The 27,221-nt window shown below is 42.3% G+C and overlaps 3 protein-coding genes across 7 annotated transcripts in view; 2 read left to right on the plus strand and 1 right to left on the minus strand.

Annotated features, from left to right (window-relative positions):
* LOC131446159 (protein unc-13 homolog B-like) overlaps positions 1-2,488 on the minus strand; it is a 62,960-nt gene extending 60,472 nt beyond the window's left edge. For all 3 annotated transcript variants that reach the window (XM_058617214.1, XM_058617213.1, XM_058617215.1), the window contains exon 1: positions 2,222-2,488. In XM_058617214.1, the coding sequence (XP_058473197.1) occupies positions 2,222-2,243 (22 nt within the window). In that variant the 5' untranslated portion in view covers positions 2,244-2,488. The remainder of the gene's footprint in view (positions 1-2,221) is intronic.
* Positions 2,489-6,536: 4,048 nt separating this feature from the next.
* stoml2 (stomatin (EPB72)-like 2) lies at positions 6,537-11,287 on the plus strand. Its single transcript, XM_058617335.1, has 10 exons — positions 6,537-6,702; positions 7,490-7,642; positions 7,747-7,846; positions 8,327-8,385; positions 8,536-8,637; positions 8,727-8,861; positions 8,951-9,095; positions 9,225-9,304; positions 9,384-9,512; positions 10,231-11,287. Exons 1-10 carry the CDS (start codon positions 6,661-6,663, stop codon positions 10,336-10,338), a joined length of 1,053 nt encoding a protein of 350 aa, XP_058473318.1. The 5' UTR covers positions 6,537-6,660; the 3' UTR covers positions 10,339-11,287.
* A 4,230-nt stretch (positions 11,288-15,517) lies between these two features.
* Positions 15,518-26,929, plus strand: pigo (phosphatidylinositol glycan anchor biosynthesis, class O). 3 transcript variants are annotated; one of them, XM_058617878.1, is made up of 11 exons: positions 15,518-15,723; positions 17,400-17,881; positions 17,969-18,112; positions 18,547-18,670; positions 18,905-19,064; positions 19,517-19,699; positions 20,058-21,654; positions 21,998-22,201; positions 22,723-22,907; positions 23,677-23,747; positions 24,503-26,929. In XM_058617878.1, the coding sequence occupies exons 2-11, from the start codon at positions 17,401-17,403 to the stop codon at positions 24,630-24,632; spliced, it is 3,279 nt and encodes a 1,092-aa protein (XP_058473861.1). In that variant the 5' UTR covers positions 15,518-15,723; position 17,400; the 3' UTR covers positions 24,633-26,929. The 3 variants fall into 3 exon arrangements, with proteins under 3 accessions (XP_058473861.1, XP_058473862.1, XP_058473863.1); XM_058617879.1 differs by having other exon boundaries at positions 15,521-15,592; XM_058617880.1 differs by lacking the exon at positions 15,518-15,723 and adding an exon at positions 15,741-15,943.
* Positions 26,930-27,221: the final 292 nt, after the last annotated feature.

Below are 27,221 nucleotides of genomic sequence, written 5' to 3' on the forward strand. Positions count from 1 at the left end.
GCGATCAGCAGTGCTGTCGCTATATACACCAGTTCCACTAGCATTGGTCGGCTTGATTCTTGTGTCGGACATTTCTTCCTGTGACGACACTGTGACCAGTCAGTGGCCAGTAGGGCTGTAAAGTCCCGGTCGTCTGGTCGATTTATGAGTCAATACGTTCTGGTTCGACTCAAATTCTGATAAGTCAACTTTTTGCCGTGTTAATTTCATACAGTCTATGGTTAATTTGACTTAATCTGGAGGAATGTACCAAGTTCTAATGGGGGTGTTTTCAGAGCACCCCTGTTCCACAGGTAACAGCATGTCTTCAGAGAAACCCCCCCCCCCCCTTGTTTTCGGTATTTTCGAACAAGAATTTCTTTGGTTGAATACAGCCTTAGTGGCCAGTACCAGGTACTATCGCTAGTGGAAACGCAAAATAACCGTGCCGTGGTGAGTCAAGTCGTGGAAACACGCCATAAGTAACATGTTTAAACTCACAAAAAAAGTTTAAAGGTTCACTCTCAACCCAAAATGCTGAAATGACACAGAGCCTTCAAGAAGACAGGGAACCACAGATCAGAGGTGTTTGATCATTTGACCTTAATTAATTTGTATTTATATACATGTACCATGTTTACTGTACCACACAACCTCATTAAAGAAAATCCTGTATTTTTCAATGCATTTCAGTGACCAAAACCTATTAATTACCATGTTTGAAATGACTATTTTCCAAATGTGCACAAACACACTAAAACTCATCAATACGAGCCAGCTTGTAATTGACTAAAACACATCTTTATTCGATATTTTTTTTTAGCACTTTTTAGTATCTCGAGGCTCTGCTTTAAGCTTGTCTCAGCCTATTTTTCTCTCTCCTCCTCTTCTTGGCAGTACTTTGTTTAACATTGGTCTTGTTGTCACAGATTTATTCGGATGTTGCATAATGGGCTTTGCTTTGGTGAAGGATGCTACAGACAACAAGAGGTTCTCCACCATCTGTGTGTTTTAGCCAACAGACTGGAGCCTTATTTTTAAAGTGGGGGGGGAAACTGCTATTATATATTATTTTTTGAGTAATTTGTTTGTACTTTGGAATTATGAATAAAAACCACAGAGGATTTAACAGTCCTAGTCCAGTTTCAGGGGGTTATTATTGCCATTTTCATTCAAATTATCATCACATTTGTAAACTATCATAAAAAATAAATGAAGGCTGACAGATTTGGGGGTTTTCACAGGTAGATGCTGATCTCTTAAATTTAGGAAAAGCTTGAATTTTCTTTATTTTTGGAGGCAAAAACATAATTCTGGTACTCAAATAATTACTGATCAACACTTATGGTCTGAATCTAGAATCTCCCATTATTATCGATTATTTTCTCGATTAGTCGAGTACTGGGAAAATTATGATGTTTGTCCACAAAACAAAAAATTATCCAGTTTTAATGATTTATTTGTTACTTTGAGCAAAGAAACCAGGAAAATATTCACATTTAAGAAACCGATAATCAGAAAGCTTGTTTTTAATTACTGAAAAAACATTAATCCACTATCAAAATAGTTGACGATTCATTTAGTAATCGATTAATTGTAGCAGCACTACTCCAAATTACAATTACAACACAAAATAACACTATATACTACTGTTGTTCATTTACATTATTTAAAAAGCTGAACATTTGACCAAATTCCAGATTTGAAAACAACATTATAGGCAATATTGCGATTTTGATGACATTTAGATTAATTGTTCAACCCTAACTCTTACTGCTCCTTTTCTTTCTTGTCTGTTATTTCCAAGAATGAAATCATTTTTAAATATTTAAATGCCCTCATATAAGAGTTTGTTTATATTCTATTGTTGTCATCTGCAGAATGATACAGTACGAGGCTCAAACAGCTGCTATATTGTGTGTACACTGCTCCAAAAAGGGAAAAACAGGTATATTATATTAACATTATAGTACATAAATTATATTAATATTGAGACTACATACATGTTTTACATGCTTTAAGAAGATTCTGGTTTTTTTTAGAAAGTTTAGAATCTCGACACGACAAATGTACCTGTTACTTTTCTGCTGGTTATTTACAGCCTGAAGGAGTGAGACGTCTGTCCCCAGACAGATACTAAAAACTACTTCTATGGATTTTTCCATCGACTTTATCACAGTGAATTCCACAAAATGGGATAAAAGTCGTAGTTAACATCACAAATAAGTGTTTAAAAACTCACCTCTGACGCAAAGTAGCGACATGGCAGAGCGACAGTGCACTTGTTTGACACTTGTTTGTAGAGCAGGCGCAGATTTACTCTCCGCTTACATGGCAGCAGCGTCCGTTAAGTTAAAAGCCTTCGCTTTAAACGCTGCAAACGTCCTCGTCGGTGTTCGTGAGTGTTTTCGTAACGCCGGAGTTCGCGTCCACGGAGCAGCAGCAGCAGCGGGCCCACGCCACGGCCACGCCACGAATATAAACTCCCATCACATACAGGTTTTCTCTCAGAATTGACGGACAAACCTGAGAGAGGCAGAGTCAGAGGGCGGAGGGAGGGAGAGAGAGGGAGGGGCTTCACTAAAGGGCTGGGCTACGCAACTCAAGCCGACCAATCACTGAGAGGCACAGGTTTGCTGAGGAAACAGGTGACGCAGACACATCCGTGTGGAACGTTAGGATGTTTTTATAAACTTTTATTAAATATTTGTATATAATATGTTGTGATTCTTAATTAATTTAGAGATTTATATTAACAATTTACCTGTAAGCATTTGTTTTTCACTCAAAAATGACTTTTTTAAAGGTCCAGTGTGTAACATTTATTGCTAGAAATTGAATTTTGTAATTAAAATGATGTATTTATTGTGAAAATAGGGACAGCACACATTAACATACATTAATGTATAAATGCTACTTATTGTATTTCATTGTATTAGCCATTGGCTAATTTCCATCTCTAGCCCAGAGTCAGGTTGGTGTAATCAGAATAATTTGTTATTCTTATTTAATTCAGAGCTTTATATTAATATTTCATGTTGAAACATTGTTTATTTGGGAGGGTCCATTCAATGTTTAACTTTAAATTAAAACATTAAAATAATTATTGATTTATTGTGAAAATAGTGACGGCACACTTTAACAAACACTCTCATCTAAATGCTAGGGATTGTATTTTTTGTATTAGCCAATGTTATTAGAATACTTTATTAATCCCTGAGGGGGAAAATTGGGTAACACATGTAAACAAACATAAATAAACACATATATGTTTTTACATAAGTGTATAATCGCTTTAAAAAAATAAATAATAATGATGTATCAGTTAACAAGGCTTGTTACAGAGGTCCTCTTTTTGTTGACCATTAAGTAGTCTTTGTGAGCGGCAAACTCATTCTCAAATCAATTGTTTAATGTGTCCTGTGTTTGCACTTGTGTCGTGTGATTATTTCAGTTTATTTCTATATTTCTATATTTATTCACACATTTCCTAAAAAAGATCCCTTCAAACCCTCTTAAAGAGCTGTACATAACACAGTAGACTCAATAGGAAAAACAGTAGGCTATATTATTTAATTTGAGTGTATGGTCTCTGTCTGAAGGGCTACAGCAGCAACTGAGCTTAAAGACAAAAGCAACAGCACCACCTGGTGTACTTAACAAGTCATTACGTGTATTAAAAATGTACTTGTTTTGAGATAAGGTGTACTTTTATGAGGGGAAACTGGCACATCAGCACAAACGAGAGAAGCAAACTCTAACAAGATATGAAGATCAGAAACAAAATGTTGGCAAAATAAATGACAAATGCAAAAAAAATATAGGTACAATATGTTTTTAACAAAATACATTGGAACAATTTAAAAGGTAGAGTATGTGCAGTTTTCAAGATTCAAGATTCAAGATTCAAGATTCAAGATTCTTTATTGTCATTATGCAAGCATAACAAAATTTCCTCCCGAGACTCTCAGCAAACATTGAAATACGCATGAACAAAACAGAAAACAAGAAAGGTTATTGCAGGTGAAATGTGCAAAAAGTGAACAGTGCAGGGAAATGTATGTACAGGGGGAAAAAGGGGCAGTTGTATTATAAATATAAATATAAAGTGCAGAACTTAGTGCCAGACCTGTGTCATCCACTACAGAGGGGGGAGGGGGGGGGAGGGGGTTATTGATTTCACAGCCCTGGGGAAGAAGCTGTCCCTGAGTCTTTTGGTGGAGGATCTGATGATCCTGTACCGTTTTCCTGATGGAAGTGGTGCAAAAAGAGCGTTGCCTGGGTGGGTGGGGTCTGTTGCTATCCGTCTGGCCCTCCTCTGGAGTCGTGCGGTGTAAACAGAATCCAGATCAGGTAGACGGCGGCCCACAATCCCCTGTGCAGTTCTCACCACCCGGGCTAAGTCCTTCCTGTTTTGTGACGTGCAGCTGCCGTACCACACCGTCACACTGAGACACAGGATGCTCTCTATCGTGGCTCTGTAAAAGTTTGTGAGCAGCTGAGGAGAGAGTCCAGTCCTCTTCAGCTTCCTGAGGAAGAAGAGCCTTTGTTGAGCCTTCTTCACCAGGTGCGAAGTGTTCACACTCCATGAGAGGTCAGAGGAAATGTGGATTCCCAGGAACTTGATGTTGTCTACACGCTCCACTCCCTCTCCTTGTATGCAGAGTGGAGCGTGTTCAGTCTTCCTGGACCTCCTGTAGTCTACTATGACCTCCTTTGTTTTGGTGGTGTTCAGGATGAGGTTGTTCCTGGAGCACCATTGTGTGATGTGCTGGACCTCTTCTCTGTAGTGGGTCTCATCATTGTTGGATATGAGACCCACCACGGTGGTGTCGTCCGCAAACTTTACAACCATGTTTGTGGGATGGATGGCAGAGCACTCCTGTGTGAAGAGAGTGAAGAGGGCTGGGCTGAGCACACAACCCTGTGGCGTTCCGGTGTTGAGGACCAGCGGTGCAGAGGTGGACCCCCGTATCCTAACCACCTGGGGTCTGTTGGTGAGGAAGTCGCTGATCCAGGAGCAGAGCGATGGTGCCAAACCCAGATTGTGCAGTTTCAGCGCCAACACGTCCGGGAGAACGGTGTTAAACGCTGAACTAAAGTCCACAAACAGCATCCTGACGTAAGTGTTTGGATGCTGCAGGTGAGTCAGGGTCGTGTGAAGTGCTAATGAGACAGCATCCTCCGTGGAGCGGTTCTCCCTGTAGGCGAACTGCAGACTGTCCAGGCCCGCAGGGATGGCGTCTTTGATGTACTTCAGGAGGATCCGCTCGAAGCACTTCATTATGACTGGGGTCAGGGCGACAGGACGGAAGTCATTGAGACAGGTGACAGTGGATTTTTTGGGCACAGGCACAATGATGGAGGACTTCAGGCAGACAGGGACTGAGGAGAGCTGCAGCGACATGTTGAAAATGTCCAGAAAAACTGCTGCTAGCTGATCCGCACATGACTTCAGTGTCCGACCTGACACCTTATCTGGGCCTGCCGCCTTGTTGGTGTTGATCCTCCTCAGGGTGGACGTCACCTGGTGCAGCTGCAGGGTGAGAGGCTGGTGCTGCACCTCTGGCTGAGGAAGATGTACAGTCCTTCTGCTCGGAGAGTCGAAGCGTGCGAAGAAGCTGTTTAAAGTGTCAGGCAGAGTGGGGTCGTGGCTGGCCTGCTGCTCACTACGCTTGTAGTCAGTGAGGGTCTTGATGCCTCTCCACATGTTGCGGGTGTTGTTGTCGCGGAAGTGTTCCTCGATGCGTTGCCTGTACCGATGTTTCGCCAGCTGGATGCCCTTCTTCAATTCTTTTCGGGCCCTGCTATAAGCCAGTTTGTCTCCTACTCTGTAGGCTGCATCCCGGGCTTTTAGCAGGGACCGCACTGTGCCGTCCACCCATGGCTTCTGGTTGGGAAAAACCGTGATTGTTTTTGTGGGTAGAACAGCGTCGGTGCAGAAGTGAATGTAGGACAGCACAGATGACGTGTAATCCTCTAGGTTTGCATCCCTTTTGAACCCCTTTTAATGCAGAATGTGGAAAAACACAGTCTTTAATGAAGTTATTTTCATCAAACCCTCAGCAGAGTAGAGTTTTCTATGCCGTGCATTTACAAGTCCACTATTTTTGATAAAATAAACACATTTTGATAATATATTTAAAATGTAAGTTTATGACCAGAGAGCAGAAACCTTGATGGTCTGATATATAGTGATAAAAACCATATTAATGTTTTAATCACTTTACAACTACAATTATTTATACATTTTAATGTAAATAATTGACACGGGTAATTAAAATAAATCTATATATTTTTCTGCTGATATTAGCTTCTGATTTAACAGTTAAGAGAAAGGTTAAAGGGAAACCAGCATACAGAGCTAAACCATCCCTTTTTTTAAATTTAAGATTACCCCAATTCAAACTAAATTTCATAATTAAAAAGCAACTAAAAACTACCTGTTACTGGGGTAAAACAAAACAAAAAACTACATGCTACATGCTAACGGAACGATTACCGTTGGATTCATGTTACGCGCGCTGGCGGACATGTTTGAGCGCTGGACCACTGATGTAACTTTAGTTTCCTGTTCGGAGAGGGTCACTCGCTCACTCACATGAGTGCAGAGTTTTCACGTAGTGTCAAATAAAAAGAGCTGAATTTCTTTTCTACTTTCTATTCTTTTGTGTTTGAATCATGTTACGGTCGCTGTGTCGAGCCGGCGGCGCCCTTTTGCAGGTAAAACAACAGTGATTTATGTGTTATTTCTGGTTACTTAGCTTGAAAGTGGGTGTCATTCCGTGATCACCGGTGTGTTAATAATCCACGAAAATGTCATTTACAAGTTTCACTGTGTCCGTGTCGGTGGATGTACTGCGTTATTTTATTGTTTGTTTTTTACAAATCATTACAAAAACAATTAAAGGATTGTTATTTTTCTACGTGCTTGTTAAGATTTACATTCATGATTTTTAAAGGAAAACGTCACAAAATCAATCAAAGCTTCATTCAAAACGTTCTATAATAGAAAAACTTTTCTCCAAAAAGGATATAATTAAAATGTATTTAATAACCAGTCATTTACTCATGTTTGTTTTTTTAGATTTGTATGTTTAGAGCTGCAACTAACGATTATTTTCATAATTGAGTAATCTGTCCATTAATCGAGTACTTGTTTGGTCCATAGAATGTAATAAAATATTGATAAATGTGCATTGATGTTTACCTGTAAATGATCATGTTCTCTAATGTCCTGTTTTGTGACAAACCAAGAATCCGTTTCCAATTCAGTTTTAATGATTTCTTTGTTTGCGGCAAAATCATAAAACTTGTTTAAATGATTGAAAAAAAGACACAAAAAAACAAATCTATTAATAATCTAATAATCAAGTTAGATAAGACAAACTTTATTTATTCATCCCCTTGGGGAAATTCAAATATCCCATAGCTCACAAATATAACAAATTGTCATACAAATCTGATGTTGTTGTGTTCTGTAACAAACCATTGCGTGTGTTTTGTGTAGCAAAGCCAGAGGACTGCTCCCAAGCTGTGGGTGACACCAGTGCAGCAGCGATGGGCGTCTAGTTTACCCATGAACACTGTGGTGCTGTTTGTGCCGCAGCAGGAAGCCTGGGTGGTGGAGAGGATGGGTCGCTTTCACCGCATCTTAGAGCCGGTATCATCCATCGTTCCTATTAAAGTTCTACTGCGATGAAGGTTGTATGTATTGTGTGTTATGTTTACTAATTTTTCTTTCACTTTGTTTATTTTTGTATTTAGGGTTTAAACTTCCTCATCCCTGTGCTTGACCGGATTCGTTATGTGCAAAGTCTTAAAGAGATTGTGATTGACGTCCCAGAGCAGTCTTCTGTGTCTCTAGGTAAGTAATAATAACAATAATGGGTATTTCTATAGACTTATATTACAGTTTCAACACTATCACCAAAATAGCATCAGCACAAATGTATAACAGTCAAACTCAGTGAAGATCATTAAGACCAGGTTAAATATTGTAGTACAAGTAATATATGCACAATTATAGCAAGGCGCTTTTTAAATAAGTGAGTTTAAGAAGTGACTTAAAAGCAAAAACTGATTTTGAGATGTACAAGGAGGGAGATGTGTACGTTCGTTTGGGCCATAAAATGTCAGAAAATGTTGATTAGTGTTGGAAACCTGGAAATGGTTATGTTCTCAAATGTCTTGTTTTGTCCACAAACCAAAAATAATTCACTTTTAATTATTTTTTATACATGAATTAGTGTGAGGACCCTTCACACCATCATTTTACTGATAATTGAAAACAGTTCTGTCTCAGTAACGCGATTTATTAACGGTGTGATTGTCCTTGTCTTTCCAGATAATGTAACGCTACAGATTGATGGAGTGCTTTACTTAAGGATCATGGACCCATTTAAGGTATGTTTGGAGAATTTCAAATAGCTTTACTCTATGTTATACTTTGATATTAGTTATATATGTGTATATATATATATATATACATGTGTGTGTGTGTGTGTATATGTGTGTTTTTTTAAATCTCTCTCCTTCCTGTGTGTTTGTTCTCAGGCCAGTTACGGCGTTGAGGATCCAGAATACGCCGTCACTCAGTTGGCTCAGACCACCATGCGTTCAGAACTGGGCAAACTCACGCTGGACAAAGTGTTCAGGGTAAAGACAAAAACTACTGTCGTGAAGAAAAGGAGAAATAGTAATAAATGTGCTGTGGATTTATATAAACATCCACTTTCATTTCAAAGGAAAGGGAGTCCCTCAATTCCAACATCGTCCACTCCATCAACCAAGCGTCGGATGATTGGGGAATACGCTGCCTCCGTTACGAAATCAAAGATATTCATGTTCCACCTCGTGTCAAAGAGTCCATGCAGATGCAGGTGAGAGTGATATTTCCACTTTTGAAAGAAGAAAGTCGAAGCTTAAGGGAGCCTTTTAATCGTTTAATTTATTCATGTTGTGTGTTTAGGTAGAGGCCGAGCGTAAAAAGAGAGCCACGGTGCTGGAGTCCGAGGGGACGAGGGAATCGGCCATTAATGTCGCCGAGGGTTGTAAACAAGCTCAGATCCTGGCGTCTGAGGGTGAAAAAGCAGAGCAGATCAATAAAGCATCTGGTACGTTCATTAAGTTCCACACTTTAGTTGTTATATATCTGTGCTTGCGCAGCTAGTTAGAGACACAGCTGTTGTTCTGTTGTAAATAGAGCTTATTTACAGTTGTATATCTGTGGTTTTTTCTTCCAGGTGAAGCCCAGGCCACTATAGCCGTAGCTGAAGCCAAAGCCAAGGCCATCCGTATGCTGTCGGAGGCTCTGACTGAGCAGGTGAAAACAGAGAAAACTCAACGTCATACTCTTCATTTGAAAGTTCATGCCGTTGATGTTTTATGTAATTCCCCCACAGAATGGAAATGCCGCTGCTTCACTGAGTGTGGCTGAGCAGTACGTGTCTGCGTTCTCAAAACTTGCCAAGGAGTCCAACACCATCCTGCTGCCCTCTAACACCGGGGACATCAGCGGAATGGTCACACAGGTATCAAGTACAATGTATTCATACACATGTTCTGCAGCAGAGCCACGTTAAAGTGTAACTAAACTGCTAAACCACTGTTTTTTTCAGTCTATATACTGTGTGTATCTAGTAATGTTATTTGTTGATCCAGGTGGACATTTCCACAGTTTAGAGTTAAAATATTGAAATTGTACATAAAATCTGCACCAAAAACACCAGCTACTGCACTCAAAATTTGCTTTCTCTTGCTTCACTGGTCCACTATTATTTTTTAACCCTCTGATCCAATCAGGATGGGACTTGTTATCCCAGATTCCTTCCCATTTTATTGAGAGGGATTGAGATTGAGGCTTTGAGATTATCCACAGCTACGACAGCCTCTTAACCTCCACTTTTTAAGTTAACGTCATAAATTTCCGTTATAGATCGAAAACATCAATAGTTGTTTTATTAATTGAGCTAAGGGATTCAAAATGTCCTTAAAAATGAAAAGGACAAAAGCAGAGCACTGCTTCATTCCTCTGTGCACGGCCTCTGCAAAATTCTATGAATTTGTCACTAAAAACTCTGTAACTTTCCCTCCCTCAGCCCACTTTTTCACACTCAAAATCAGGCCATAGGCAGAGTTAGCGTCAGAAGAGGGGGTTTAGTTACCCTTAACTGCTCTTGGATGTATAGAAAAAGTGCCTCTCTGTCATGTTCAGTGGTGACCGTCGTGTTGTTTTTCTCTGCTGCTCAGGCCATGACCATTTACAGCACGCTGGCAAAGACGACACCAAAGGTTGCGGCAAACGCGTCGGAGGAAAAGAGTCAATACCTCCACAACCAGTCGGAGCCGACTCAGTAGCAGAGGTTTCAAATATGAACTCAGAAGAAGTGAATGAATGACACAGATGCAGGAGACGGAGGTTATAACCATGTTCTGAAGACTCCAAGGCATCAGTGAGGTTCAAACAACAACTTTTCTGACAGAACGAAGAAGAAACACCAACTCACACTCTGTCACGTCTGTCTTGCCTTGGAGTGAGGACATTTTCCTCATTGACTTTTGTTCAGGTTTTCAAGTTATTGTCATATTAGGAAATAAACACCGGGATGTAACAGCTGTCGGATTGTGTTTAAAACATTCAGCCCTGATTTAATGTTTTCCTCTCTTTGTTCCACTGTTGTTTTCAGGTTCTGTAGCTTAATTTTTTATTTATGCCGTAATTTACAGTCAGCTCAGGTTAGAAAAAAACTAATTTACAGTTATTATAGTCAGTTCCTCAGTTGACTTCAGCAACTTCTCTGGGACCAACATCTTTGAGTTGGTGGGTGTAATGTCTGGCTGCAGCCTCAGAGTGGTAGAAAAGTGTAGTTTACTTGTATTTGATAAAAACGTGTAACACCCTTACGACAAAAGTTGTTCCAGAATTAATTTGTTCTCCATGCTTGGCAAATACCCCAGAAAGCCCAGAAACAAATGTTCCATTTATGGTTAAATTGACATGTTATGTGGGATATTCAGTACAGCACTTGTTAAATTTCATGTTTCTCTGCCAAAGCAGCACGTTTGTCCTTTCATGGAATTCCTTTATGTAAAATTAAATCAGCCAAGTCTGAGTTTGTGTCATTTGAAACTCAAAGTGAAAGGATTTCCAGTGACGGCAAATGATATTGTGGAAATAGGCACTTCTTTAAAAAGTATACAATCATATTGTAAAGAGATGGTGTGTGAATTGAGAGACTATTGGATTTATTTGGGTGTAAGTAACTGAATAAAAATTAAAGTTAGTGAATGAGAGAAGTGTCTTTAATTGTGTTTTTTATTGTATTTTATGTTTCAATTGTATTTTATTGGCTATACCCAGCGTTGTAGTTATCATGACAATTATTTATTAGTGTAAGCTATTTTTAGGTTTTAATTGTTGTAGCCCACTGACAATGCACACTGACATTTTTTTGTCAGTGTGCATTTGGACTATCTGGGTATCTCATAGGACTACTGGAATTAAGCTAAGTATCACTTCTGTAGGTCTTTCTTATTTTGTTGCTATTTCAATAATTGCTATTGTATGTAGCTGGTTGCTTGACTTTTGTGACTTTTCACTTGTCTGTTTAATTAAGGTGAAAGTTTTGTAAAAGATATTTTGTCTGCTAGGTCAAAGAGAAAGTTGTTATTGTTGCTGCTTTGACCTAGTTTCTATTGAGCCATCACCATCACCAGGTGAGAAGTTTCACTGGCAAAGGGGAGTGACCAACACAGCTGTAACTAATCAGCCCCTAATCAGGTGTCTTTTAAGAAGCAGCACTGACTTTGAAGCGGCAGCTTCAGCGGCAGACTCTTCAGACGAAGACTCAGGAAGACAAAGACAAAGGAGTCTAAACCGGAGTCTAACGAGGCTAAGTACCTGTCTGCAAGTGTTTTCGACCTTTATTTTACCATATGTGCCTTTTTTCCATTCCTGTTCATGTCTCTTCTCATAGATACTACAAACCTCACAATCACTCACAGCATCACCGTAACCTGTCCTCACTTATCTATCCCACCCGCTCCACACACATCCAACACCTTGTCGCAGGGGGCCTGTGGAACTGCCAGTCAGCTACCCGCAAGACTGAGTTCATCTCCGGCTTTGCTACTGAGCAATGCCTGGACTTCCTTGCTCTCACTGAGACTTGGATAACACCCTCCAACACAGCCACCCCTGCAGCTCTCTCCTCCGCCCACTCCTTCTCCCACACACCCAGATCCACTGGAAGAGGTGGTGGGACAGGTCTGCTCATCAACCCCAACTGGACTTTCACTCTTTACCCACTGCCACACTTCTCTTCACAGTCGTTTGAATTTCATGCTGTAACTGTAACTCACCCAGTCAAACTAATCATTATTGTCATCTACCGTCCACCAGGCCCATTGGGACACTTCTTGGAGGAACTAGATGTCCTCCTCTCAAACGTCCCAGAAAATGGCCCACCACTTGTTCTTCTTGGTGACTTCAACATCCAGTCAGAGAAGTCATCCGATCTACTATTTCTACTTTCGTCTCTTTCTCTCTCACTTGCTCCTTCTCCACCAACTCACAAAGCTGGCAACCACCTTGACCTCATCTTCACCAGAAACTGCTCCACCTCCGACCTCACGGTAACTCCACTTCATGTCTCTGATCATTTCTTCATTTCCTACTCTCTCCCACTCTCCCAATCTGATGATCTCATCTCATCAGATATTGCACTTGTCCGTCGCAACATTCGCTCTCTCTCTCCCTCCTCTCTCTCCTCAACTGTTCTATCAGCACTTCCTTCAGCTGACTCCTTCTCCCTCATGCATCCCAACTCTGCCACAGACACATTCCTCTGTACTCTGTCCTCCTCTCTTGACTCTCTCTGTCCTCTTACTTCACGGCGGGTTCGTAAGTCCTCCCCAGCCCCGTGGTTGTCGGACTCAGTGCGTACTGAGAGAGCCACGATACGGGCAGCAGAAAGGAAATGGAGGACATCAAAACTCCCTGACGACCTGCTTTCCTATCACTCTCTTCTCTCCACCCTCACTGCCTCTATCTCTGCAGCCAAACAATCTTTCTATCAGACTAAAATTCTATCCTCTTTCTCTAACCCCAAAAAACTTTTCTCGATCTTCTCTAACCTCCTTGATCCCCCCACCCCCCCTCCTCCCTCCTCCCTTCTACCAATTCACTTTGTCAACTACTTCACAAAGAAAGTAGATGACATTCGCTCTTCTTTCTCAACCCCACCTCCTGATCTCACCTCTCTACCAACCACTAATTCAGCTCCTTCTCTATCCTCTTTCACCCCTCTATCTCAGGATCAAGTTCTTTCCCTAATAACCTCTGCCCGCCCCACCTCCTGCCCCCTTGACCCTATCCCCTCTCACCTTCTTCAGTCAATTGCTTCTGATCTTCTGCCTTTCCTCACCCACCTCATTAACACATCTCTATCATCTGGTTGCTTTCCGGACTCTCTTAAAGAGGCCAGAGTGACCCCCCTCCTTAAAAAACCCACCCTTGACCCGTCTGAAGTAAATAACTACAGACCTGTCTCTCTTCTTCCTTTTCTCTCCAAAACTCTGGAGCGTGCTATCTTTAATCAACTCTCCTCCTACCTTCACCGGAACAACCTTCTTGATCCTCTTCAGTCTGGTTTTAAAGCAGGTCACTCGACCGAAACTGCACTCCTTGCTGTCACTGAGCAACTCCACACTGCCAGGGCTGCCTCTCTCTCCTCTGTGCTCATCCTCTTGGACCTCTCTGCAGCGTTTGACACAGTTAACCACCAGATCCTTATTTCCTCCCTTCAAGAACTAGGTGTCTCAGGATCTGCACTTACCCTACTCTCGTCCTATCTTCAAAACCGAACATACAGAGTAACCTGGAGAGGATCTGTGTCGGAACCCTGTCCTCTAGCTACTGGGGTCCCTCAGGGTTCTGTCTTGGGCCCTCTCCTCTTCTCTCTATACACCAACTCTCTTGGTTCTGTTATTCTCTCTCATGGTTTTTCCTATCACAGCTACGCCGACGACACCCAACTCATCCTCTCTTTTCCCAGCTCCGACACAAATGTAGCAGAACGGATCTCCGCTTGTCTGACCGACATCTCTCAGTGGATGTCTGACCATCACCTGAAACTCAATCTCAACAAGACTGAGTTTCTTTTTCTCCCAGGAAAGGGCTCTCCCACCACAGACCTAACCATCACCCTCGACAACTCTGTGGTAACTCCGTCTCATACCGCAAGGAACCTGGGTGTGACACTTGATGACCATCTCTCCCTCACTGCCAACATTGCTGCAACAGCTCGATCTTGCAGATACATGTTGTACAACATCAGAAGGATACGGCCTCTTCTAACCCAGAAGGCGGCACAGGTTCTGGTCCAGGCTCTTGTCATCTCACGCTTGGATTACTGCAACTCCCTCCTGGCTGGTCTCCCTGCGTGTGCCATACGACCCCTGCAACTCATCCAGAATGCAGCAGCTCGACTGGTCTTCAACTTACCAAAATTCTCCCACACTACACCTCTCCTCCGCTCCCTTCACTGGCTTCCTGTAGCTGCTCGCATCCGCTTCAAGACTCTAGTGCTTGCGTTCCATGCTACAAACGGATCCGGTCCAGCCTACATCCAGGACATGATCAAAACCTACACCCCAGCCCGCCCACTTCGCTCTGCATTGGCAAACCGGCTCGCTGCCCCCTCACTGACAGGATCGCAGAGGCATTTACAGAACTCCAGACTGTTCACTGTCCTCGCTCCCAAATGGTGGAACGAGCTCCCCATCGACATCCGGACAGCGGAAAGCCTCCACATCTTCCGTCGCCGACTAAAAACACATTTCTTCCGACTCTACCTCGACTAAGACGATAACGACGACGACAAAAAAAAAAAAAAAAAAAAAAAAAAAAAAAAAAAAAAAAAATGTATCGCACTTATGACTAGCACTTCATAGTTTGATTTACTTGAAGCTCTTACTTACTTCTAGCACTTATTTGTACCCAAATGTTTAAATGCACTTATTGTAAGTCGCTTTGGATAAAAGCGTCTGCTAAATGACATGTAATGTAATGTAATGTAATGTAATGTAATGTAGCCGAAGCCAGAGTCTCTTATTTTGAAGGCCAGAGTGAAAGGAAGTGGCGATAAGTGTTGTTGACGGTGAGTGTGAGAAGCAGAATAAAGCCCATAAGTCTGATGTTCATAATATAATACAAATAAAAATGATGACAATAATAATATATGGATCGTAACAAAAAGAGACTACTATCTTTCTTCTCACATGCCGTCAATATTACTCATCGCCACTTGCTTTCATTCTGGCCTTCAAAATAAGAGACTCTGGCTTCGGCTACAACAACTTCCTGTACAACAAAATAGCATATGAGTGGTATGATTTTGTTGTTATTTGACATTTTTGCACAATGTTGTTGGCGTAAAGTCTGTCTTTGGTAATGAAGAATGGAAAGAAAAAAAACCCCGACAAATCTGATTCAGTGTCACAAACAAAACCGTCCGCAGCCGCCACGTTTCCGCCTGGAGTTCCACGCTCACTGGAGTTCCTAGCTGTGACAAGCTGCCTGTAATCTCACGGTACCGGCGTCTCAATGAAGGTGAGGGAGGCGCCTCCTGGTTCTCTGTTCACCTGAGGCCCCTGCACCTCAGTGTTGTTGTTAACACACACATTCACCTCCGGCCCGCGACCGAGAGAGGACAAACAAACAAAAAAACACCCAGAGACAAGGTCAGTGACGGCAGCGAGGAGAGCTAGCCGCCGCGGCTAACTGCGTTAACTGGTTAGCAGTCGGTTGGTTGGTTGGTTGGTTAATTCATTTAAAACGGACACGTTTTAAACACGCTCGTTTGTGAAAGTTCACCGATCACAGAGAAACTTTGAGTTTCTGTCAACTGTCAACCGTTGCTAGTGTTAGCATCAGGTGTAGCAGGTGTCACTTCAGGAGCAAGTGAGTGTCTGATCTCTGTGTTTTGTTGTATTTGTTACCTCTTTAGGACTCTTTTCCTGACAGAAACACAGACCAGTAGTCCTTAAACCTGGTCCTAATGAGGCAGAATCTTATTTCTGAGGCTCTAGTTAAAATAAGGGCTGAGATTTGAATTGTGGTTATGGTTAAGGTTAGGGATTAAACTTCATTTAGGGTGTATACGTGAATGGAAGTCAATGCAGTGTCCTCAGAAGAATAGGTGCACAAATATGTGTGTGTGTATTTGTTTTGTAGTCGCTGTTGGAATTTCCTGGTATAAACACTGACCTTGTCAGGACCAGTAGTCCTTGTGGAGATCAAAACCTGCTCCCAATGAGGCAGAGCTGGTTAAGTTTAGGACCAAGATTTTAATTGTGGTTATGTTTAAATTCAAAGATAGTTATTAATTGGTGAATATATGTAAGTCAATGAAGTGTCCTCAGAAGAATAACTGTACTCATATGTGTGTGTTTTGTACCACTTTTCCTTGTACATACACTGGCCTTGTCAGGACCAGTAGTCGTCACAGAGATCAAAACCTGGTCCTAATGAGGCAGATCCTTATTTCTGAGGCCCTGGTTGAAGTTAGGTTAGGCATAAAATGGTTATAGTTAAGGGTAGGTCCCGACAAGATGTTAGCTGCACAAACCTGTGTGTGCACATATTTGTGTTACTTCTTTTGTGTAAATAATGTCTTTCTGGATCGTTAGGTCTCATCTGGACAAAAGCCTTGTTCTAATGAGGTGTAAAGGCCTAATTTCTGAGTTATTGGTTAAAGTGAGAGGTAAAATGTGAATTTTGTTAGCGTAGTTATCATGCTAGAAGTATTTCAAATCAGTGTATAACAACAATTACTGTATCATGACAATTGTTCAAGTAATAAACATTTACCTTTGCTCCTGAATGAAATTTAAAGAGACCAGTTATATGTAGGGGGAAATGTCTTTATGGACAGAAAACGACAAATTGGCATCTGGTTATGTGTCTGGAACTCCACCTTTAAGGGTCAAATATGAAGGTTTATTGGCAGAAATCTAATATACTACATAAATTGATGTTTGTATTTGTGTACAATTATTTTAAAAATGAGAATAGTTTGGTTAATATTGCCTTAGTACAAGCCGTTTACATGTACTTTACAGAAACTCCCATCTTGTGCCACACTGTGGCCTGAATCCAGAGCTTGAGTTCTGTGTTTTAAGGCAGAATTTTCAACACAAAAAAAAAAAACACATTATTCTTTCTGGTATGTGAAGGCCACTATGATAGTACCCTGACGTGCTTGTGAAAGATGAGGGTGAGAGGAGGCGTCCATCCGTAGTCTCACCAGTAGATGTCACTAATTCTTACGCAGGTTGGGACTAACTGGATATGTTTCAGGCTTTGCTTCAGTTCTCCACATAAATGGAAAACCTGTGTGTGTGTGTGTGTGTCTCAGGATGAAGGGGTCTCCAGTTTTGTCCCTCCTCCTCCTCTGCATCTGCTCGTTGTACTTCGTGGGCCTTTACCTGTTTATGGGCGGGTTCCTGCTGGTGAGGCTGGAGGTGAACCGGACCAGCACCTGTGGTGACGTGCTGCAGCCCGGGCAGGAGCCGGTGGACTTCTGCCACGCTCGGCCGCGCTTCCGCCGTGCCGTCCTCATCATCATCGACGCCCTGAAGATCGACTTCGCTCAGTTTGACTCCAGCAACTTGGCGCCGCGACCGTACGAGAACAAGCTGCCCGTGGTAGAAGAGATCACCTCCTCCAGACCTCTCCACAGCCGCTTGTATCCCTTCCACGCTGACCCGCCCACCACCACCATGCAGAGGATCAAGGGCTTCACCACTGGATCTTTACCCACGTTTGTGGATGTCGGTAACAACTTTGCCTCCAGCGCCATCCTGGAGGACAATCTCATCCACCAGCTGGGTCAAATCGGTGAGTAGTTACATATGAATTTAAACACTTCTTTACAAATTTAATTGAAATGTTCCACATCTAATCTCCTCGTCTATCTAATCTCAGGAAAACGGGTTGTGTTCATGGGCGACGACACTTGGGAAAGTCTTTTCCCGAAGAAGTTCTATCGCTGTCTGCCCTTCCCTTCTTTCAACGTCAAGGATCTGCACACGGTGGACAACGGCATCCTCCAAAACCTTTACTCCACCAGTATGTATGATTCAAAATGCTTTTATGTCCCTGTGAGTACATTTTACTACTGTTCAGAGGACTATAAGTACCTAAAACAGTATGATATTTAAATTAAAATTACAACATTTGCTATCTTGCTAATTCGTCAAAAAGTTTTTTCACTTGTTTATTTTGATGACCTGTTTTGTGTATTTAGTATTTAGTTTATATATTATTCCTAGTGAAAATACTGTGTATAATTGCACTGCAGTACAGATATAAAATGATATATAAGACCATTATTGTTGTTCAAGAACTGGCTACTGAAGTGAAGCAACTTTTGATGTCATTTAACTGTTATATTTCACAAGATGGAGCAACAAAACTGTTAATATAGGTTGATCATATGGGCCAAAAACTCCTGATAATCGTCGACGTCCACTCATGTGTCCGTCATGTGTTGGTTTTCACAGTGACGGGTAACGACTGGGACGTCCTGGTTGCTCATTTTCTCGGCGTGGATCACTGCGGGCACAGGTTCGGACCCGACCACCCGGCCATGGCCGACAAGCTCACACAGATGGACGGAGTCATCAGGTCAGAGAAGAGCACAGCTGTTCCGTGTTTGTTTCACAGCCTCTTTCACCTGCTGTCACCACCATCATCGTCATTGTGACCTTTGGTTCAGCAGATATTAAGATATTTATGAATAATAGAACAGCAGTAAATGAGGTCATGTGAAGTTTAGTCAATGGTTTCAAACTACAATTACCTTCTCTATTTATGTTCTCAGAGCATATTCACTGTTTATATTCTATATTTTCCTTCCAGGTCTGTGATTGACCGTCTGCAGAACGACACTCTCTTGGTAGTGATGGGAGATCACGGGATGACGGACACTGGAGATCATGGTGGTGAAAGTCAGAAGGAGACAGACGCCGCTCTCTTCCTCTATAGTCCAGTGCCTTTGTTTCCAGGACCGCCATCGAAGGTTGGTGGAGAAGCCCCAGTGTTAGTAAATTAGAGGTTGTGACACAAATAAAGAGGCAATTTTCCATAAATTTTCACATCAAAATTCATGTTTTAGCTTTACTTTTTCACAAAAGATGAAAGAAATGTGCCTTAAATTTGAAGTAAACTGACTGACACCTCTGCTGTTATAGCAAACATTCTCCAAACCAGATTCATTAGATTCTGTTCATGCTCGGTCACAACCTGCAGCAGGAAACTTGACTCTTGAACATGTTGTTAAATAACAGCAGAAAATAATGAGTAAGTAAGGATTCAAGAGGCAACAGAAGAATACACATAAAACCACTCACTCAACCTTTACTGTGTTTTAAATTGCCTTTATTTTATTTAATCAGCAAATATCCAATTTACACTATTTACACTGCCATTGAATGAATGATGTAGTAATCTTATTTCCCTCATGTTTTGCAGGATGAGCCTGATATAGTTCCTCAGACGGACCTGGTGCCTTCACTGGCTCTGCTGCTGGGAATCCCCATCCCGTACAGCAGCGTGGGGCAGGTTCTCCTGCCACTGTTCCCTCCTCACGATCAGGCAGAAGTTGCACCGACAGGTCCCAGCCAGCTGGAGGCGCTGTGGATCAATGTGAAACAGGTAGACTGCCCAGTTACAAGCTGATGATAGGATGAAGCATGAATACCGTGACATTTTTTCCTCTTCTTCGCCTGAGTAGCTTCATTTGCATTTAACACAAAGCACGGCAGGAAAAAATCTGTATGAGCAGTTACAACTGGACTCATCACGTTTGACCTCACAGAACAAACTGTGTATTTGACCTTGTTTTAAGTTTTTGCATTGATTTAAGAATGGATTCATGCAGAAAAGAGTGTTTTGATCCCATGAAATAGTGATTTTATGCAGAAAAGTTCAGGGCTCACATATCCTGGATAATATCCGGTCATCGTGTTTTCACTGTATTCATTTTCCAATCATTTTCCCTCTGTATGTGAAGGTGAACCGTTTCCTGGAGACGTACTCCAGCATGGCCAAAGATATTCCACCTCCGCGTCTCTCTCAGCTGAAGGCTGAATTCGCCCGCCTCTCCTCCGAGTACCTGGCCACAGTGGGAGTGGGCCGGTCACCCTCTCCTCAGCTGACCGCCTCAATGCAGGCATACCTCACCTCCGTCAGAGAAACCTGTCGAGCCACGTGGGCTCGATTCAACCCGCTCAAGATGGCAGCAGGTTTAGTCATCCTGGCCTTCGCCTGCCTGATGTGTTACGTCCTGTCTGAGCTGTCGTTTGTGCTGATCAGGGAGAATGCTCGCAGACTGAAGGCCCCGGCTGTCGTGGCGCTTGCCGTGGGGGTTTGTGTGGCCGTGGGTCAGCTGCTCACACATGGGTACATTGAGGTAGCGTGGTGTCTCGCGGCTGCCGCCCTCAGCACCGAGCTTCTGTTCTTCTGGTCAGCTTATCGAACCAGAACCGTTCATGTGGCAAAAAATGGATCTAAACCTCCAAAGTGGACCAACTGGCTGACTCGGCGGCGTCTCCTCATTCCTCCCATCCTGGTTGCTTTCCTCCGCTGTGCCTCCCTGCTCTCAGATAGCTATGTGATCGCTGAAGGACGGGTAGTGACCTTCCTCCTATTGTCCTTGGTTGTCTATACTCCCGTCCATCTCAACTGGGATGGTTTACTCCTACCTCCCAGCTACGACCCTCTGAAGTCTGCAGGGCTGCTGCCCTCGCCGGCCTTGTCTCCTTCCTTTGTGAAGAAAGAAAGCAGCACCCTCTTGGCCTGTGTCGGACTCCTTGTCGGCAGCCTCTACCTTTCCTTGTCGTTCCACGGCTGTCGGGAAGAGCAGGGCTACTGCCAGCCTTCGCCGTTCCTGACTCCTCTTTCGCGGTTGCAGGACAGCCAGATGAAGAACCTCCACTACGCTCTGTCTGTCGTCTCTCTGGGCGTGTGGACGTATCTGCTGAGACACTGGCTCCGCCATTACGGTAACCTCAACTCCTCGGGTGGGGCGGTATTCACGGCCCGCTGGATTTTGCCACTGCTGTCCACGTGCCTTGGGCTCCACTGGGCTGTTAGCGCCACACCAGAGGACAGCTTCAGGAACCTTGGCGAGATGATCAAGCTGGCCCAGCTGCTCCTCCCCAGGGCCGCCTTCTGTCTCCTAGTGCTAGGGCTGTTCCTGATCTGTCTAGACCCCCTCACTGTGTTCATCAAGACCAGAGCCACAGCTTCAGCCAGAAACTCTTCCCTACCCCTGCCTCGCTATCGAGCCAGCACCGGCATCAGCCCGCAAGCCGAGCTGCACCACCTCATCCCCCAGATCTACCAGCGCATGCGTCGTTCCCTGGACGACAGCGAGCCGAGCGTGGGCAGCGAGGTGGACAACAGGCCGGCGGTGGAGGCCTACGGGCTGGGAACTGTGTACTCTGCCCCTCTGCTGCTCTTCTGTGGCCTCTTAGCACTTGGTATGCTGCTGCTGCACCCAGAGGGCATGGCTCTGTCCTTCCTCCTGCTGCTGCTCGAAATGGGAGCTCTGCTGCACATCCACGCCTCCGCCACCACACTGCGAGGCCTACAAAGCACATATTCTGGTAAGATTAAATCAAATCAGTTTAATTTGTGTCGCCAAGATTCAAAAATCTCAGTTTTCCTCTGCTGACTTCACACTCAAGTGACATACACTGCCCTAGTATGAAGTATAATTGTCTATCATCTGCATAACGGTTGACATTTATCAGTGTTTACTTGTGGTGTCATATAGAAGTGGAATAGAACACGTCCCAAGCACAGAAACTTGAGGGACTCCTGTACATATTTGGCATTAATGACTCAGCACTAACCTGAACAAACTGAAAACATTCTGATAAATAAGATTTACCATCTTTTCGACTGATAACAGTGAACATTAATGACCTTCTCGCTGTGTTTCCTCAGGTGGCTTTAACGTTCCCTGGGCTCCGATAGTGATGTGGTCTCTGGCTGCCACGCAGTTCTTCCACGCGACAGGTCACCTCCCCACGTTCCCCTCCATCCAGTGGAGTGCTGCCTTTGTGGGATTTCCTGACGGACACACAGGCACCGCAGTGCCCGCCTCACTGGTCACCCTCAACACCTTCGCCTCACACATCCTGTTTGCAGGTAGCGATGACGAGATATTTGTCATGTGTCATTTGTTACACCATTTTGCTTTTTTGGTGTAACATTTATGTGATATTTAGAGTTTTTGGATCACATAAATGTAAGATTATCTTCTTACAAAAATCAAAATACTAATGATTTTGAACGTGACTCAGGCTTTCGCATTTCAATATCAACAGCTACTGTTGCGCGTTATTTTCGTTAGTAAACAGTGACAGATTCTTATCATTTTTCTGTGGTGACTCAAATTGTTGTGCCATCTACTGTTTCTCTTGTGAAATAACTGTGGACTGTGGATAGAAATGCACATAAATGAACATTTTCTTTGACCAAATCTTTGATCTTTGAAAATTTATGTAAAATTTGTAATGTATTTCTTGCTGCTACTTATGATTAAGTAGCAGCAAGAATGATTAAGAGAAAAAATCCTAATTGTCTTTTAGTTGGATTATTTTATAGGTTTTGCACTAAAAATAATAGATTTGAAAACACAAGACACTTTGTTCTCTTCTTGTCAACAGTGAGTTGTCCTTTGCTGCTGTTCTGGCCTCTGGTGTGTGAAGCGCGTGGGAGCAGAGGAGGAAGAGCTGCCAGTGATGAAGGAGAAGACGCTGTGATGGAGATGAGACTGAGAGAAAACCCCCAGCAGTTCAGCTCCGCTCTGCTGCAGCTCTCAACACGCTACCTCTTCATCCTCGGAGCACAGGTACCGCCGCAGACGCAGGAATCACCAAGTCAGGATTATTGACTTATCTCACCATTCCACTTTAATCTTAATTTAACAGGTTATTAAGCAGAGCCAAGATAAGACTTTAGTGGAAGAATCTTAAAACCTTATTAAAGTTAATCCTGTTGTACATCTCCTCAAGTTTAGATTGTAAATTCTTCTAATTAACAGAAATGTGAAAATTTGCGACTGAATTGATCGCTAAATCACAATAATGAATATTTAATCATTTTCATATCTCACCCAGAGGTAACACTCGTCTCTCAGTGAGAGATTCAGTCATGATAATTAACATTTTCATATTCTTCTGCCACAATAAGAGAATATATTCTGAAGGTTAATCATGTGCTAATGCTTCATTACTTTTCTAATCGATTGCTCAGTGAATTTTGAACTAGGATTTCTTCTTTCTTAGCTTAGCTATATCTGTATTTCCTCAAAAATATTCCTTAAAAACAAATGAAGTAAAGGAATAATCAGTAAAAAATAATGATTATAATTTAAAAGCAAATAGGAAAACAGGCCAGGTGCAATATTTGTGTTTGGTGTCAGGTGTTGACATTTGGTGGTGATCCATGTCACCAGCTAATGGATGCTAGTACCAGCTAATGGATGCTAGCATAAGTATGTCCCACTGTGAACGACCTTCTATAGAGACTCTAAATAGATATTTTAATCACATATTTCTGTGTGTCCGCTCCGGTCTTTATTTGCATCACAGAACTGAGTTCCTCTTCTCTCCTCACAGGTCTTCGCCTCGGTCAGTGCGGCGGCCATTCTCAGGAGACACCTAATGGTGTGGAAGGTTTTTGCACCCAAGTAAGTGCCTGAATGCATTTTCCAGCTCGCGCTCACTTCACAGGCATGTGGCGGCTTTTTGAGGATGTGGACTGCGTTTTACACATTTACATCTGTAACTCTGGGGTGGCTGTAAAAGTTGCAGTGTGTAACTTTTGTTGACGCCATTGTTCCGGTCTTTTGTGAAAAGAGAAGACATTCTTCAGCAGGCTTTGTCAGGCAATACTATCAGACCTAAGGGAGCAGTTGTGTGTATATACAGCAGCAGAGCAGTGGTGGGCGGGGACAAGAGGCATTTATTTTGTCAAATTGCCAAAGGACCATGGTTTTTGAGCAGTAGAATTCACTTCTGAAACTTTTCATGGGCATTTCTTTGCATTTTCAGTCATAATCCAGCCTGCAACTAGCGCAATGTTGCTTTTGGCTCATCTGTCTTGACATAAAACAGTGTTTCATGTTCCAGCTGAAGTTGAAAATTGGATTTCCAACACAGAAAGACGTATTTCCAACTCTGAATGTGTATTTTACAACTCAGAAAGAAATATTTCAAACTTGGGATAGTAGATTTCCAAATCGGAAAGATTAGGATTCCAAGATCGCCGCCACTTTAAAACTCTCTGTACCATTCTACTTCTGATCTTACACTGATTTGCTATCAGTGCCTCGCCTGAGATACATTTGTGTCCATTTTTTCTCCCCAACTTCTCAACTAGGACCTGACATTTTAAAAGGTAGAAATGTAATATTTGTGTCTTGTCTTTTCTTTCTCTTCTCAGGTTAATATTTGAAGCCTTAGGTTTCGTGTTGAGCAGCGTGTCCGTGGTGATCGGGGTCACATTAGTGCTGAGAGTCGACGTCGCCGTCGCACGCTGGTTTAAGAAACTCATCCCTGACTCGTCCAGGTAGCGATGACTAAACGTGGAAAGCATTTGCCGTCTTTGTTCAACGGAGGGAATTTCCACCGGAGGTCACCTGTCACTGTAACTCCTGAGGATGTCGTGTGTTGTATCACACCGAGCTCCGCCTCCTTTTCATCCAGAGGGACTCAAACAAGACATCGTAAACTGTGAGCTTGTGGACTTTTTTTATACAGTGTTTGTTTTTTTGGATGCTTTTTTTTGTAAATCATCTCACACAGGCGAAGGGATTAAAAGGCCTTTAAGGTCCAGCGTTGTACGTGTAAAAAGGGAGAAAAATGAATGTTTATCTTAAAATCCACCGGTGAATGAAACTTTATGATCCAGACAGTGACGGTGTTCACATTGCTGCAGGTGCTGAATACATACAGTTTACAGCAGCTACACACCTGTCACAGCTGGAGAAGAACACCTACGTTCAAAAAAATCTTGGTGGTTTTTTCACACGCCGCTACCGAGACTGACGTCAGGGCCGGCTCTCTGCATTTTGCTGCCATTTTCTTGAAACCTTTTTTCAAGTAACTCTCAGTTGGTTAGTTTTACATCTTTATTCTCATTTTTTTTATTTGAATAATGTATTTAAAATCATTACTGTGTGATATTTGTGCAGATCTGTGAGAAACAAAGAGGTTTTCTTCAGTCTGTAGAATGTGACGTGTATAGGTCATGACAATATTTGATCTAAAATGGTCATTTGACACATTTTGGCTTTAAGAAATATTGTCCTCCTTTTGATCAAATTTCCATTAATTGTTTAGCCCTCACTCCTCAAACAAAGCTGCTTGTTGACGAGAATAACACATTAATACACAAGTCATAAAACACCATACAGTAATGGTTGTCAAATATGGACACTGTGAGCAAATAGTAATAAAATGAATAAATATAGTAAACAAACAAAGCACTGTAATTTAAATTAGACAAATCTGAACAACTTCCATCATCCAACTTGTGGTTGTGTGACGCCCGTCCAGTAGATGGCGCCCTATAGGCGACCGCCTGAATGACCTATACCTCGAGCCGGCTCTGACATGACCCCAATGTGCAACAAAGTGTCCAAACTGAGCAGTTTTAAATGTGATGGGGAAAAGAGCAGTTACAGTCACTGAAAGTTACATTTAAACTTTTTCCTGACAGTGATATATAAATAATGAGCAGGTAAACGCTAAAGTGACTCTCTGCAGAAACTGAACCGACCACGTGGAGCTGCTTTAATTTCACCTCCACTTGGCAAAATCCAGCATTTGCAGCACATCATTTAATAAGTCTCTGCTGGAGGAAGTTTTTCAGGATGTACTGCCAATTTACACACTATCAATTACTGTGATAAGATTACGAAACATTCTACTGTCTATAGTCTTCTTTTCTTTCTTTTTTTAATATTTAAGTCTAATGCTTTTTTTATAATCAAGATTGTTTTGAAATCACTGACAAGTTTTCTAATCTCAAATGAAACGGTTGTCTTAATTGGGCCTCATACACCTTGTCCCTGGAATAGGTACCTCTTTTGTGTGTGTGTATGTGTGTGTGTGTGTGTGTGTGTGTGTGTGTGTACTTGTCAGCCTATCCAACAGTGGACCTCAGTGTCGTTTCACACTCACCAATAGGGGACGTTCATGCCAACAGGGGACATTTTTTCAGGTCCCCTTGTTGGTCATGCTTTACATCATGCTGAAATAATGTCTCAGATCCTCTGGTGATTTATTTATTTATTTTATTTTTTTTTTTTGCCAAGAGGGGACCTGCATGTGTGTGAGTGTTAAATAGCCTCCTCAACAATGCCTCTACTGACTTGAGCAGGTATTTCAACGCCTCATTTCTTTTCTGTTTTTATTATTTAAAAAAAAGTCCACTGTTGGTTGGTGTGAAAGGACAGTCCTCAGTTAGCCTGGTAAACATGTATGTGGGTGTGTGTTTGTGAGAATGTTGTCTGGTTCCATTAAAACCCCAGAACCTCCAGAAACACTAATCCGTTAATTTATTTCCATGTGTTGACTGAGTCCGTCAGTCCTGGTACTGATCCGCAGCTAAAGTCAGCAGCTAATGTTCATTAGCTAATGCATGGAATGGAAAACATACCTTTTTTTTTTTTTCGCACAAACAATCTCTCGTTTGGAGAAACTGCTGTAGTTTGACGTCTGCTCTTGTGTTGACAAGGTTGTGTGATGAAGGGGAACCTTTTTTTTTCTTTTAAAATATTTAATATATTAAATAACTTGATTAATTGAATAAATTCACATTCTGTCGAATAATTATAATAATAATAAAAAGAACTTTTCTACGTGATGTCTGTGTTCCCTCTTGTTATTTATGATCGTCCATCCATGTTTTAAGATTATTTATTGTTGCAGTGCAAACTAATGTTTATTGATCCGGTGACTCAATGAAGGAAGTGGCTGCTGCCACAACTTATCTCCTGCCCATACATCAGTCCACGGTGCTTCATTCATTATTCACACAGGCTTTTCCACATTTTTCAGTTTACATAATTGTGAGTCACTGAAAGTCTCACTTGTACACTAATGTTAGACAGGGACTTTAAGCTTCCATCACCTTTATATCTCGGCTTATGGTTTTA

The sequence above is a fragment of the Solea solea genome, chromosome 19 (genome assembly GCF_958295425.1).
Source record: "Solea solea chromosome 19, fSolSol10.1, whole genome shotgun sequence".
Classification (NCBI taxonomy): Eukaryota; Metazoa; Chordata; class Actinopteri; order Pleuronectiformes; family Soleidae; genus Solea; species Solea solea.